The sequence below is a fragment of the Rattus rattus genome, chromosome 13 (genome assembly GCF_011064425.1).
Source record: "Rattus rattus isolate New Zealand chromosome 13, Rrattus_CSIRO_v1, whole genome shotgun sequence".
Taxonomy (NCBI): domain Eukaryota; kingdom Metazoa; phylum Chordata; class Mammalia; order Rodentia; family Muridae; genus Rattus; species Rattus rattus.
The window spans coordinates 7329742-7344958 of record NC_046166.1 but is presented as its reverse complement, the minus strand read 5'-3'; the positions used below and the strand labels follow the sequence as shown (position 1 = coordinate 7344958).

Here is a 15217-nt window from a genome sequence, read left to right as displayed (position 1 = left end):
GCCAAAACTGTCAGCCTTTTGTAATCTCTAAATGACTGCTTTCACCTGCCATTAAACTGAATCCCTGGAAAGTGCTCTCTCCTCTCCCGTGACTGCCTGTGCTCCTGTGCCCTGAGGCCAGATGATGGCGTCAGATCCTGGATCTAGAGTTAGCAGTGACTCTGAGCCTCTGAGAAGGAGCTGGGGATCAAACCCAGGTCCTCAGGAAGAGCAGCTGCGGCTCTTAACGTCTAGGCAGTCTCTCTAGTCCTTCCTGAAGCTTTTAGTAATACTGTTGCTTATTATTTTTATTAACTACATTTCTTTAGTGTGTGTGTATGTGTGCATGTGTACATGTATGTGTATGTGTACATGTATATGTGCATGTGCACATGTATGTGTGCATGTGCACATGTATGTGTGCATGTGCACATGTATGTGTGCATGTATGTGTGCATGTATACATGTATATGTGCATGTGTACATGTATGTGTGCATGTGCATGTGTACATGTATGTGTATATGTACATGTATATGTGTATGTGTACTTGCATGTCCTAGCACAAGCTGAGGCCAGAGGACAACCTATGGTTGGTCATCAGGTTTGATGGAAGGTCCTTCTACCCACTGAGGCATCATAGCAGTCTTTCAAAGGGTTTTAAGAGCAAGCACAGTAAGCTGGCTGCTCTTCCAGAGGACCCAGGTTCAATTCCCAGCCCTCAATGGCAGCTCACCATGATGTGTAACTTCAGTCTTTGATGCCCTCTTTGGATACCAGCACACATGGGATACACAGACATACATGCAGACAAAACACATACACACAAAATAAAATAGGTTTGCCTTCGAACGTTTCTTCAAAACAAAAATGACCGAACATGGCTGTTGTTTGGGTTTTCCTCCTTTGTAGATTGATATCTGTGCAGAAGAACTGGGGAATAATGTAAGGCCTTCGGTGACTTTGCTAGGAGATGTAAATGCTGTTTCTAAACAGGTAAGGGCCTTTCCCTGGGTTTTAGTTTCTGGGGATGGGTCCCTAAAGCAATCAGTTCTGGATAATGCTCCTTTTGATTCTCTTGGTGGCATGTCTAGTGACGTCAACTTTTAACTAAATTTATAGTGGAAAACCAAGTGTCACTTTGAACTTGGTAAATTCAGCTCGCTGTATGTTGTTCATATTTGAGGACATTAGCATTTTAGAACGCTAACTTAACATATAAAAATTTAAGGTCGTTCAAACCAGAATTCAGTTAAGTAGAATTTAGCTTTCTGAAAAAAAAATTACTCGATAGCTTTTAAAGGAATTAAATTTGACTTGTCACACAGTGGGAAAAATCTTAACAGTATATTTTCAGGTAATAAAGAGATCTTTTTTTACCCTTCAAGCTGTAATCAGTGACTTGGCAGACTTCCTATTTGTATAATTTATACATTTGATTGCAGCAGGAGGTCAGACAGGGTCACCTTTGTCACTTGATTTTGTACAGTTGTCATGTGGAGCGCGTAGCATTGAGAAGCAAGCACTGTCCCTGTCACGTGTGCAACCACTGGGTGATTTGCAGCCCTTGGTCTGTGTCATGGGGCTCACTGCCCACCGACCTGCGGTCAGGCGCTCTCTGCAGGCAGAGAAGCAGGCGTGTGAGCATGGGAAGGGTAGAGCAGTGGGTGGCGAGCCTCCTTTAGGAGGAGTTCTGTGTTCCGGCCACTCAAGTTTATTTTCAAAAAGGAAAGAAAAGTTGTTTTTTTTTTTTTTTTGGTTCTTTTTTTTTTGGGCTGGGGACCGAACCCAGGGCCTTGGGCTTCCTAGGCAAGCGCTCTACCACTGAGCTAAATCCCCAACCCCTAAGTTTTGTTTTTTTTATTTTTTCTTTTAGCTTTTAGAACAATTTGTTAAAAATCCATGGCAGTACCCCACAGACAGCAAATGGTGGCAGACTCTGAGGGAGAAAAGGAAGAACAATGAAGCCGTATCCAAGGTAACTCGGGGCACGCTGAAATTCAAGATCCTGTCAGGCTGATGGGTTCCTTAGTCCTTCCCTGACGTTGTAGACAGTTGTAGGAAGCACTACTCTGGAAGCTTGGGGATCAAAAAGCCGGGGCACAGTACTCACAAGGTCCACAAACCAGAAGTGGGGTGAGAGCTGATAAAAATGGTAATGAAGCCAGGCATAGGGTGCACACCTTTAATCCTAGCTGGAGGCAGAGACAGACAGGTCTCTGAGTTTGAGGCTAGCCTGGTCTACAAAGTGAGTTTCTAGGAAAGCCAGGGCTACACAGAGAAAACCTGTTTTGAATCTAAAGGTCAGTTTTTAACTGGAAATAAGAAAAAAAATCTGCACATGCCCTTGTGTATGTGTACATGTTAGTGTGTACTTTACCTTGAAAGCCTCGAGTTCCCTGCATGGTTGAGCATCCGAAGAGTCACGATTTGGGAGTGCCGTGGGAACTGGTAGAAGAAAACAAGTCTGACCTTGGAAAGTTGTCAGTTTGATTGGTGCAGAATATCAGTTATATCCCAGAGCATGTTAGGAGATGGCCATCTGCCCTTGAGATATCTCTCCTTCAAGGCATGTGAGTGTGATAGCTAGTTCCTTCTTCAAAATGGAAAATTTCATCAGTGTATAATCCTCCCCCATGCATGGCGCAGGCAAGCGCACACACACACACACACACACACACACACACACACACACACACACACACACACACACACACACGCTGCCATTTAACTTTTATGTCACTGCTGGGAATTCTTCTGCCTTTCCCTCTGGCCTTGGAGCTTTGCCCCCTAGTGAAGGATTTGGCGATGAGCTTTGAAGTCACCCTGAGCCCTACTAGCTAGCACCACATGAGTCAGTCACCTCCACAGGGCTTGGTGTTTCCTGGTCAGAATCATCGTACATACAGACTCCTTCATTGTCAGGGGGTGCTGCTTTCTTAAATTTTAGTGTTGTGTATTTCTGTGTCTTGGTTCAGCTGGGTGAAGTCTTCAGTCTACACCTAGGGTTTCTTCTTTCTAAGTCACTTATTTTATTTTGGCGGGTGGGATGCATGAGTATTTGTGTGTATGTATGTACACCATGTGTGCCTAGTACCCTCGGAGGGCAGAGTTATAAGTAGGTGTGAATCACCGTGTGTGTACAGAGAACCCAACCTGGGTCCTCTGGAAGAGCAACAAGCGTCCCTGACCAGTGACCCGCCTCTTCAGCCTGACCTAGGATTTCCTCCCGATGGAATCATACATTTGAAAATTCGATATTTGAGTTGGGCATTTTTGTTCCCTAATATATCTGTCATCATAGAATAAGTTTGTATTTTCAGCCAAACACAGCAGAATTTATGTGCCTAACTCTACTGTGGCCATTTCTACTGCCAGGACGCAGGCTCAGTTCTGTTTCTCAGTTATCGTAAATGCCCCGGGATCCCCTCAGGGTTTGCCCCTCTGTCTCTGTATGGGTGTGCAGTCTCTGTGCATCTTGGGTATATAATCTCCAGCAGAGGGCTTAGCGCAGGCGAGGCTGGAGTGCCGGGACCAGTCAGGACTGGTACTAATAAAGCACGGTGGCTCCTCCCAGTGCTGGCAGGCTGCGGCTGTCTGCAGACATCTACCTTGCTATGTCTCTCTCACTCAGGGACTTCTAAAAGCAGATGTAACAGAGCTCCTTTACAGCGTGTGAGAGAGGCTCCCAGGTCATCTTCTGCAATCCTAGCATCTTGGTTTTAAACGTAGGGCCATAGTTCAGATAGAAATATTCTGAAAACTACGTAAGACAGTGTTTTGCGAAGAGTGACCTGTAAGATTGTTCTGTTTTGTTGAACCCACTGTCACTCAGCCATCTTTACTGTGCGCCTTCTCCAGGTGTTTGATAGGGTGAGGTGCATCGACTCTCCAGGACACGAGAGGTTCCCCAGCTCGTCCCAACTGGGACTGTAGGGCACATCGTTGTTAGTGTGGGTCTGGATTGTTACAGTTCAGAGTAGCTGCTGTGCGGCCGTCTTGGAATCTCGTAGCTTATTGGTGGTATTAAACTATGATAATAGTTTATTGTCGTTGGTTATTTTCATGGTGTCCCAATATAATTTATTGAATACTCACCTCTGCTATTTTAGGAATTAGCTTCCAAAAAATCCCTCCCTATGAATTATTACACAGTGTTCTACCACGTTCAAGAACAGTTGCCCAGGAACTGTTTCATAGTGAGCGAGGGAGCAAACACCATGGACATTGGACGGACTGTGCTTCAGAACTACCTTCCTCGTCACCGGTGAGACTCCAGGAAAGAGAGGACAACATGTCTGATTTGAAACCCCAGTGAAGCCAATTATGAAAAATATTTGAAAGCTGTGCGTGCCTAGTGCATAGGAACGCATTTAAAAAATGTACTTTAAATTTTTCTTCGGATCTATTTCATTTTATGTGTGTGGCTTGCCTGTATTTGTATGTGTACAACATGTCTGCCTGGTGCCCTTAGAGGTAAGAAAGGGGCTCTTGGACCCTCTGGAACTGGAGTTACAGGCCATTGTAAGCCTCCATGGAGGTCCTGGGAATAAATCTCAGGTCATCAAAGCATCAAGCGCTGCTCACCTTGGAGCCCTCTCCAGCCCCACGTACGTGGGTTTCTTTTGTTGTTGTTTTTCCAGACGAAGTTTCTCTGTGTGGCCCTGGCTGTCCTAGAACTCGTTCTGCAGACCAGGCTGGCCTCAAACACAGAGATCCGCCTGCCCCTGCCTCCCGAGTGTGGGGCTAAAGGCGCAGGCCACCACTGCCTTGCTCATAAGTATGTTCTGAAGTGAGATTTAATAGTTTCATAGTTTCATGCGTGTTAGTCCTTGGTATCGTGTGATAATTTGTATACTCAGTGCTCTAAGAGTAGATTTACCGTCATCCAAACAAGTGTGAGTGGCTGCTTCCTTTCATGCTGCTTCTCCTTGACAAATTAGCCCCTTATGTCCTAAAAGTTTATATAGAAGGAAACTGTCTATTCATTTTTCCCACAAGCTACATACGCGTAGACCGAAAGGTCTGTGCTAACACTGCACTGTGTGCTTGTATAGGGTTTAACTTGAGCTCTGCTCTTACCTCAGGCTGGATGCCGGTTCCTTTGGAACAATGGGAGTTGGTTTGGGATTTGCCATTGCAGCTGCTGTGGTGGCTAAGGAGAGAAGCCCTGGGCAGCGGGTCATCGGTGTGGAAGGAGACAGTGCCTTTGGCTTTTCCGGCATGGAAGTGGAAACCATCTGCAGGTAAAGCAGGGCTGTAGATCATAGCATTTCACGCTCATAACTACAAGTCTTACAAGACTCGCTTGCTTCACAAGCAGGGGTCCTGCACAGCAGCGTCCAGTGTTTCATGGAGAAGCTCCCACCATATCAGCCGAGGGCTCTGTCAGCCCCTCCCCCAGCTGTATTTGAGCTGTAATAAAACCGTTCTGCTTAGAGCTTTCAGTAGGGTTCTGTGAATCACATTCTGGGACTTTCAGAGCTTCTATATATAAAATTGTCAAGATCAAGAAAGCCAGGTTTGGCAATGCACTGTGTAGTCCCCAGGTAGCAGTAGAGGCAGAAGGATCTGGAGTTCAGGGTTATCCTCAGCTGCATGGCAAGTTCAAGGCCAGCCTGGACTACATGACCCTATAAGGTGTGGCCTGTCAGAGGTCTGTATTGACAACCAATTGACATATGCCAAAAGGATGACGTACGGAGAGAATTTAGCTTTCTAGGGATGACAACCCCTCCAAGCACAGAGCACAGTTACCACATTGGTTTCCTTAGTTTTATTGAGACTCCAAGCCCTCAGAAGTTACATACGTTTAGACAACAAAGCCCATTCTTTGGAGCTTTTTAGGTTTTTATCTTTGCTGTCCTGTTGAAGACATTGTTGGATGCTCTTTCTCCGCTCTGATCATGCTGGGCTGCTTTTGATCAGAGATGCGGACTGGGAAGTAGTTGTCTGGGCGTCTCTCACGGCGTGCAGCACGGGCTGGCTGTCATCGAGGCACAGTCATAGACGGAGACTTTTCAGCGTCCGAGGAACCACCTAGAAATAGGCCTCAGAGGAGTGGGGGAGGCGTTTTTTCTTGTAACCAGCTGCAAAAGCTCAGTGATTTACCCAGGGTTCACAGCTAAGCAGATCACCAGCCCCAAGTCTTGAACACAGTCCGCTATGGTGATGTTTCTATCAGTGGTTTGGTATTTTTTAATTTGGATAATAAATGCTTGTTTTTCCTCTCTGATATTGAAAATTTCTTACAGAGAACGTCCACTTTTAAGTAAAAATTTCAGTTTTAAGAAAAGAAATTGCTTTAGAAAGAATGATATCTTCATAGTTTATTTTCACTTTAGGTACAACTTGCCAATCATAATCTTGGTAGTGAACAATAATGGAATTTACCAAGGTTTTGATGCTGACACCTGGGGGAAAATGTTAAATTTTGAAGGAACTGCTACAACGTGAGTAACTCGAAATAGTTACTATATTATGTCTATAACTGTATTATGTCCATAACTGTAGTATGTCCATAACTGTATTATGTCGGTGTTTAGTTTGTCTTTTAACAGTGTGCTGTGTTGGAATGCACCTCAGTATCGTACACTTGGTTAGTTCTTCAGGCCTTTAAAGGGCAGAAGCCATCTCTCTCTCTTCATGGTTCCTTTTTATACAACTACCCATGACTGTTGATCGTTTACAATCAGGGAACCAGCAAAGACTCAGAGCGAGCTCTGTGATGCCTTCACTTAGGTAACAGTAGTTCTGTTACTGACACCACACTAGGGAGGACGGTTGATGCTCTATTAGTCAAGGTTCTCTCAAGGAACAGAACTCATGGGTGTATATAAGAACCAGCATATGTTACAAGGGAGTTTATCAGTGTGCTTTAAAGGTGGTAGCATGTCTGGCTAGTCCAACAATGGCTGTCTCCCAGCAGAAGAACCCACTAGTTGTTCAGTCCACAGGGCAGGTCTTTAGTCTGTTGGAATCCTGATGAAGCAGCCTCTCATGCCACTGAAGGAATGCTTCAGCAGCAGAAGCCGATGGACTTTCTAGCAAGAGTGAGGACAAGCAGACAGAAAGCTCCCTTCTCCCACGTCCCCCAGGGGTGCCCAGACCGAGGGTGGGTCTTCCCACCGGAAATGATCCAATCAGAGAAGTCTCTTACAGGCGTGCCCAGATGTTAGTTGATTTCAGATGTAGTCAAGGTGACAGCCAAGCTTAGCCATCACAGTGCTGGCCTGTTACTTATAACTTAAAGATCTTCCTTTCTTTTACCACAAAGCTAGACCTTCATTATCTGATGGCAGAGTCAAACATAAGACCGTTAGAACTGGCCATGGGTATACAGATAAAAGTTTCCGAGACAGCCGAGGATGAAGAAGAGCACTGGTGTTTTCATTTATGGATAGTTCCACAGTTGTTTTCACATAGCCATTCATATTAGTTACTTCATTGCTGGGATAAAATACCACAACCAAGGCAACTTATGGGAAAAGAAGTTTAATCAGGCTACAGGTTAGTTTCTGATGGTGGACAAAACGAAGCATGGAGCAGCCCTGAGAGCTCACACTGTGAACCACAGGGAGGAGACACAGAGCACACTGGGAATGGCATCTTTTGAAACCTCAAAGCCTGCTCCCAGTAATAGACCTCCTCCAACAAGGCCACACCTCATAATCCTTCCCAAACAGTTCCACCTACTGAGGACCAAGTATTCAAACATAGGAGCCTCTGGCGGCCATTTTCATTCAGATCACCACAGCATGCCTTTTCTTTGCCTTCGTTATAGTTGATTATATAGACTGTGCTGACAGGTGGAGTAGCTCCTAATCCCATGTTACTACTTACATTTAGTTGAAAGTGAAAAGTTCAGTTTCTAGACCGAGGGTGTGGTTTAGTTGGTAGAGTACTTGCTTTTCATGCACAACACCCGAGTTTGACTCCCAGTATTTCTTATCTTGGATACGCTGTGGCACACCTGTAATTTTATTAAAGGCGAGAAGATCAAAAGTTCAAGGTCATCCTTAGCTACATAGCACATGTCTTAGTTATGGTTTCACTGCTGTGAACAGACACCGTGACCAAGGCAACTCTTATAAGGAACAACTGGGGCTGGGTTACAGGTTCAGAGGTTCAGTCCATTATCATCGAGGCAGGAGCATGGCAGCATCCAGGCAGGCGTGGTGCAGGAGGAGTCGAGAGTTCAACATCTTGATCTGAATGGTAACCAGGAAGACACTGGCTTCCTCACACAGCTCGGAGGAGGCTCTCAAAGCCCGCCCCTACAGTGACACACTTCCTCCAACCAGGCCACATCTACTCCAACAAGAACACACTTCCTAATAGTGCCACTCCCTGGCCAAGCATATTCAAACCACTACAGCAAGTGTAGGCCAGTTTGAATTACATAAAACCCTGTTTCTTATTTTAAAAGAAAAAAATTCAGTTTCTCTCATCTTAATAGCTAGAGGTTGTTGATAGTTGATGGCTCTGTGGCTGACGCTCTCTTCTGGCTTCCTTGGGCGCTGCACACTTGTGGTGCCCAAACGACTTGCCAGTTTAACGTCACATAAAATAAAAATAAATCTTCTGTTGCCAAAAGGCAGAGGCAGAGGCAAGAAGATTTCTGAGTTTGAGACCAGCCAGCCTGGTCTACAGAGTGAGTTCTGGGACAGTCAGGGCTACTAAAAAAAAAAAAAAAACCCCATCTTAATCAATCAATCAATACATAAATAAAATATTTTTTAAAAATCCAATTTCTTGGTTTAGTTAAATCTCAAGTGCTCCTAGTAACAGGTAGTGTGTGGCCAGCATACTGTAAGTCATCCGTCATGACAGAAAGTTCTCTGAGACGTTGCTATATAAACATAAATATACAGGGGACTGCAATGTAGTGACAAACACGTGTAGTCCACCTACTCTTTCTGGAGGCTGAGACAAGAGGACCACTCAAGCCGATGGGTCCAAGATATATCAAGACCCCATCTCTCTCTCTCTCTCTCACACACACACACACACACACACACACACACAGATTCAATAGAAATATGGGGGAAACCTGGGAGGCTGAGACGGGAAGATTCAGAGTCGAGGTTACCAACCTGAGCTATGTACTAAGTTCCAGTTCAGTCTGCTACATAGCAAGGCCCTGTCCCAAAGCAAGCAAGGATAATTGGGGTTCAGTTTTGTGTACCGACACCTCAGCTCTGATGGTGTTATTTCCATACGGTGCCCTCAGCTGGGTCTCTAGGTGAAGAGCCAGCTGTACCAGAGAACAAGAAACATGGGCAAGGGGCTGGAGAGATGGCTCAGCAGTTAAGAGCACTTACTGCTCTTCCAGAGGTCCTGAGTTCAATTCCCAGCAACCACATGGTGGCTCACAGCCATCTGTAATGGGATCTGGTGCCCTCTTCTGGTGTGTCTGAGGACAGTGACAGTGTACTCATATGCATATAATAATGCATAAAAATCTTTTTAAGGGGTTGGGGATTTAGCTCAGTGGTAGAGCACTTGCCTAGCAAGCACAAGGCCCTGGGTTCGGTCCCCAGCTCCGAAAAAAAAGAATTAAAAAAAAATCTTTTTAAAAAAGAAGGAAGGAAGGAAGGAAGGAAGGAAGGAAGGAAGGAAGGAAGGAAGGAAGGAAGAAAGATGGGCCAGACTGCTCTGTAACATTGCCAGTCAGCACCCTGATGACTTACGTGACCACACAGACCACAGCCCGCAGACTTAGTACCCCTTTGAGAAACGCCGAATCTGTCTGGATCTCGTGGACACTAAAGTGAGTGTCAGCAAGAGCCAAAGCCTGTGCAAAGCCGAGACTCCGTTACCGTGCAGACGGCTATTTAAAGTGCTGTCCGAGGGCTGCGGGACAGCTTTAAGGCTGCATACAACTGTGGCCAACTTACTGTTTGGTTGGGTTTGGTTCGATTGGTTTGGTTGGTTGGTTTTGCCCTACAGGGAAGAACTACATTTTTAAAAAATCTATCAGGAAAAAAAAAAAGGCCAGCGTGGCGGTGCCCGCCTTTACTAGCCATCTGCGAACTGTCGGCTCATGGCACATTAGCTGTGAGGGATATCGTCACCGGCAGAAGGGCTGCAGGTTCTTTTAGTAATAAAAGGCCTGCAGTTCAGCCAACTCACCAAAGGTGCCTGAAAATCCTGAGGTGGAGCAGAGGAAGGACAAGGACATGTGTGTTCTGTACTGCCGTCACACACTGCTGTCACACACTGCTGTCATACACTGATGTCACACACTGATGTCACACTATCACACACTGCCGTCACACACTGCCGTCACGCACTGCCGTCACACACTGATGTCACACTATCACACACTGCACGCCGTCACACACTGCCGTCACACACTGCTGTCACACACTGATGTCACACACTGCTGTCACACACTGCTGTCACACACTGATGTCACACTATCACCACTATCACACACTGCCGTCACACGTACTGCCCTCACACACTGCCGTGCCCACACTGCTGTCACACACTGCTGTCACACACTGATGTCACACACTGCTGTCACACACTGATGTCACACTATCACACACTGCCGTCACACACTGCTGTCACACACTGCTGTCACACACTGATGTCACACTATCACACACCGCCGCCACGCACCGCCGCCACGCACTGCCGCCACACACTGCCGTCACACACCGCCGCCACACACTGCTGTCACACGCCGCCACACACTGCCGCCACACACTGCTGTCACACACCGCTGTCACACACTGATGTCACACTATCACACACTGCCGTCACACACTGCCGTCACACACTGCCGTCACACCACTGCTGTCACACACTGCTGTCACACACTGCTGTCACACACACACTGCCCTCACGCACCGCCCTGCTGTCACGCACTGCCGTCACGCACTGCCGTCACGCACTGCCGTCACACACTGCTGTCACACACTGCTGTCACACACTGCTGTCACACACTGATGTCACACTATCACACACTGCCGTCACACACTGCCGTCACGCACTGCCGTCACACACTGCCGTCACACACTGCTGTCACACACTGCTGTCACACACTGATGTCACACTGATGTCACACTATCACACACCGCCGCCACACACTGCTGTCACTGATGATGTCACACACTGATGTCACACTATCACACACCGCCGCCACACACTGCTGTCACACACCGATGTCACACACTGATGTCACACTATCACACACTGCTGACACACACGCCGCCACACACCGCCGCCACACACTGCCGCCACACACCGCCGCCACACACTGCTGTCACACACTGATGTCACGCGACTGCCGTCACGCGACTGCCGCCACGCACTGCCGCCACGCTGCCGCCACGCACTGCCGCCACACACTGCCGCCACACACTGCTGTCACACACTGATGTCACACTATCATGCACTGCCGTCACGCACTGCTGTCACACACTGCAGTCACACTACGCCGTCACGCACTGCCGTCACTCAATGCGTGCACACTCTCGTGTCACGCACTGATGTCACACTATCATAAACCACTGTGACACTCTGCCGTCACTCCCTGCTGTCACGCCCTGCCATCACACACTGCTGTCACACACTGCTGACACGCACTGCTGTCACACACTGCTGTCACGCACTGCTGTCACACACTGATGTCACACACTGCTGTCACACACTGATGTCATCACACACTGCCGTCACACACTGCTGTCACACACTGCTGTCACACACTGCTGACTGATGTTACACTGCTGTCACACACTGCCGTCACACACTGCTGTCACACACTGCTGTCACACACTGCTGTCACACACTTCTGTCATACACTGTCACACACTGCTGTCAGACACTGCTGTATACACTGCTGTCACACACTGCTGTCACACACTGCCGTCACACACACACTGCTGTCACACACTGCTGTATACACTGCTGTCACACACTGCTGTTACACACTGCTGTCACACACTGCTGTTACACACTGCTGTATACACTGCTGTCACACTGCCGTCACACACTGCTGTCACACACTGCTGTCACACACTGTTACACACTGCTGTCACACACACTGCTGTTACACTGTCACACACTGCTGTCACACACTGCTGTCATACACTGTTACACACTGCTGTCACACACTGCTGTTACACACTGCTGTCACACACTGCTGTTACACACTGCTGTATACACTGCTGTCACACACTGCTGTCACACACTGCTGTTACACACTGCTGTCACACACTGTTACACACTGCTGTCACACACACTGCTGTTACACTGTCACACACTGCTGTCACACACTGCTGTCACACACTGCTGTCACACACTGTTACACACTGCTGTCATACACTGCTGTTACACACTGCTGTCACACACTGCTGTTACACACTGCTGTATACACTGCTGTATACACTGCTGTCACACACTGCTGTCACACACTGCTGTCACACACTGCTGTATACACTGCTGTCACACACTGATGTCACACACTGCTGTTACACACTGCTGTTCTGGAAGAAAAGTATGTCCTGTGGGTCCACTTAAGGTTTTTGCAGACAATCTTGGGGAATTCTTTGTTTCTAGAAGCTTAAAGATTTTAATTTTGCTGCCTTACAACTTGCTTTTCAGAATCCCTCCAATGTGTCTGCTTCCAAACGCACACTACGAGCAGGTCATGACTGCGTTTGGAGGCAGAGGGTATTTCGTACAAACGCCAGAGGAGCTCCAAGACTCGCTGCGGCAGGCTCTGAAAGACACAAGTAAACCGTGTCTTATCAACATCATGATCGAACCGCAGAGCACGCGGAAGGCCCAGGTGGGTCCAGTTGCTGGGCAGAAGGGAGGAGACGAGTGTTCTCTGGGGCTCCTTCCTGAAAGGCGAGCTCACACAGGCCAGGCCGGCCGAGCTTGCTTCTGAGTTTGGCAGCTTTGTTTGCTTATTCAACAACCAAGTATTCGTTGAGCTGTTTCTGTGTGTGCTGTTTAGAGTAACAGGTGAGCGAGTGCAAGCTGTCCTCATCACTCAGAGCTACCGTCCAGCAGGGGAAGTGGACAGTAGGCTACCTCACAGCTCCATGCTGTGTGACAGAGCACAGGACCAGGAGGCCGGGGTGATGTCCTCAGTGTGAATGAGGAAATGCACTGTCAGAGGAAATCCCACTGGTGCTTGAACTGCGCAGTGATGATGAGCAGAGAGGAGGTGGAGAGAGGGCTGGGGCTCTGAATTGAGAGGCAGCTGGCCAGTTGGAGGAGCCGAAGGGAAACAAAAAAATGCAGTGAGCACAGTGTTGGCGAGTCTTCAGCCGGTGGTGTGTACAGCTGGTGTGCAGCCGGTGGTGTGCGCAGCCGGTGGTGTGCGCAGCCGGTGGTATGGCAGCCGGTGGTGTGCGCAGCCGGTGGTGTGCGCAGCCGGTGGTGTGGCAGCCGGTGGTGTGCGCAGCCGGTGGTGTGTGCAGCCAGGGTGTGCGCAGCCAGTGTGTGTGCAATTGCAGTCAACTTAGTCCCTGTGACCCTACTGGGTATCGGTGCAGTAGCTACCGTAGTGAGCTGGTCGTCAAGGTGTGCCGTGTGATGTCCCCCTTCCATCTCAGAGTGAGCGCATTTCCATTCTTAATCTGAGTACAGTGGACCTTCCACTGCTTGCTCCCGCATACCTGTCCCCCATGAGTCCACTCCGCCTATCAGCCTCTCTTCAGAGCAGAAATCTACTCAATCATTCGTTCCCTCTCCCCTCTCCTTTCCCTGCCCCAGCATGTGTGTATGTATGTGGTCTCTGTGCACATGTTCACGTATGTGTGTGCACACGTGTGCGGTGACTACGTAAGCCAGAGGCTGACCTCAGATGTCTTCCTTGATTGTGTTTTGCTTTCTTATTTCCCGGGGCCAGGGTCTCTTCCTAAACCCAGAGCTCACTGCTACGACTAAGTTACCCCAGAGGGGTCTCAGCTTCCCTCCCAAGCTCTGAGGCCACACGCACTGCTGTGGTGCCAGGGGTCTGAACTCCAGTCCTTACAGCAAGCACTTTGTCCATGAAGCCACCTTCTAGTCCCCCTCTCGGTTCTTATGAATGATCAATAAAATACAAAGCAACGAGTTTGGAAACCGTCAGATGCATAGACTTCTTCTGAAAGTCCGTTTGTGTAAACGTAGACATGGGAGTCCTCAGAACTTACATTAGAGCTGGGGAAAGACGCTGAGAACAGGACCTGCCGGTCATGCAGATGGACACGGAGTGGGTCAGGAGGAGCAGGCGGTGGCATTGGCAGGGATCCTTCCAGTCCTTTAAAGGTCGCTTCAACGTCTGATGCAGTTAGTTCCTATGGGCATCACTTGCATATTTCAGAAAAGTATAAATTATCACCCCACTTGTAGTTCTGTACAGTTATCCTTATATCCAGTCTTTTAACATTTTTATCTTCACTCCGGTGGGGTTCTGATATGATTTCACTTCCAAGTTGTTATTTTTTTATTGAATGTCTCTCACCATTCGCCATTGACTCACAATGGCTGGCTGCTTCCTGCTTTCTGCAGGGATATCTAAGTCTCTAGAGTAACCTGTGTCTGGGCCCAGAGGGCTGGGCAGTGTTAATGAACTGGTCTCACTAATTAATTTTCAGCTCTTTTTGACTAAACCAAGCACAAACCTTTTTTTTTTTTACCACAGCTGTATAGTTCTTCTAGGTCTCACAGGGATTATAGTGAGGACATAGTGTAATACAACCATTTCTGAATGCTGTCTCTTTTTCCTTCTAGGATTTTCACTGGCTCACCCGTTCCAACATATGAATAAACTACTTGGCGTTTTTTGAGGCATTTTCTCTTTCCTACAAGGTAGAATTTCCTTTTCATAGCAAAATTACCACGATGCTAACATTGTATTGAAAAATACACTTTAAATTGTCTTTTACAGTAAAGAAATTGATTAAAGCTGTCATTATTTGTTATGACTTTGGATTTTTTAAAAAATGTACGTTGATATTCTGCGTGTTTGTATGGGTGTGCGAAGGTGTCAGGTCCCCTGGAACTGGAGTTACAGACAGTGGGAATTGAACCTGGGTCCTCTGAAAGAGCAGCCAGTGCTCATAACCACTGAGCCATCTCTCCAGCCCCTGAGTTTAGATCTTAAATAGTCGCAAAGGCTTCTGTGCTAAAGGCTTGGTCAACAGCTCCTGGCACTGATGGATGGGGGAGTGGGGTCACTGGGCACTAGGACCCAGCGTGATGCCCTCCTCAAGCCACATACCATGAGGTGAG

At 47.6% G+C, this 15217-nt stretch overlaps 1 protein-coding gene across 1 annotated transcript in view; it reads left to right on the top strand.

Moving 5' to 3' along the window:
- Hacl1 (2-hydroxyacyl-CoA lyase 1) overlaps positions 1 to 14907 on the top strand; it is a 38141-nt gene extending 23234 nt beyond the window's left edge. Inside the window, exons 11-17 of the mRNA XM_032919110.1 lie at positions 890 to 973; positions 1854 to 1955; positions 4090 to 4244; positions 5065 to 5223; positions 6322 to 6429; positions 12593 to 12779; positions 14717 to 14907. Of these exons, the coding sequence (XP_032775001.1) occupies positions 890 to 973; positions 1854 to 1955; positions 4090 to 4244; positions 5065 to 5223; positions 6322 to 6429; positions 12593 to 12779; positions 14717 to 14749 (828 nt within the window). The 3' untranslated portion in view covers positions 14750 to 14907. The remainder of the gene's footprint in view (positions 1 to 889; positions 974 to 1853; positions 1956 to 4089; positions 4245 to 5064; positions 5224 to 6321; positions 6430 to 12592; positions 12780 to 14716) is intronic.
- The last annotated feature ends 310 nt before the right edge of the window (positions 14908 to 15217 follow it).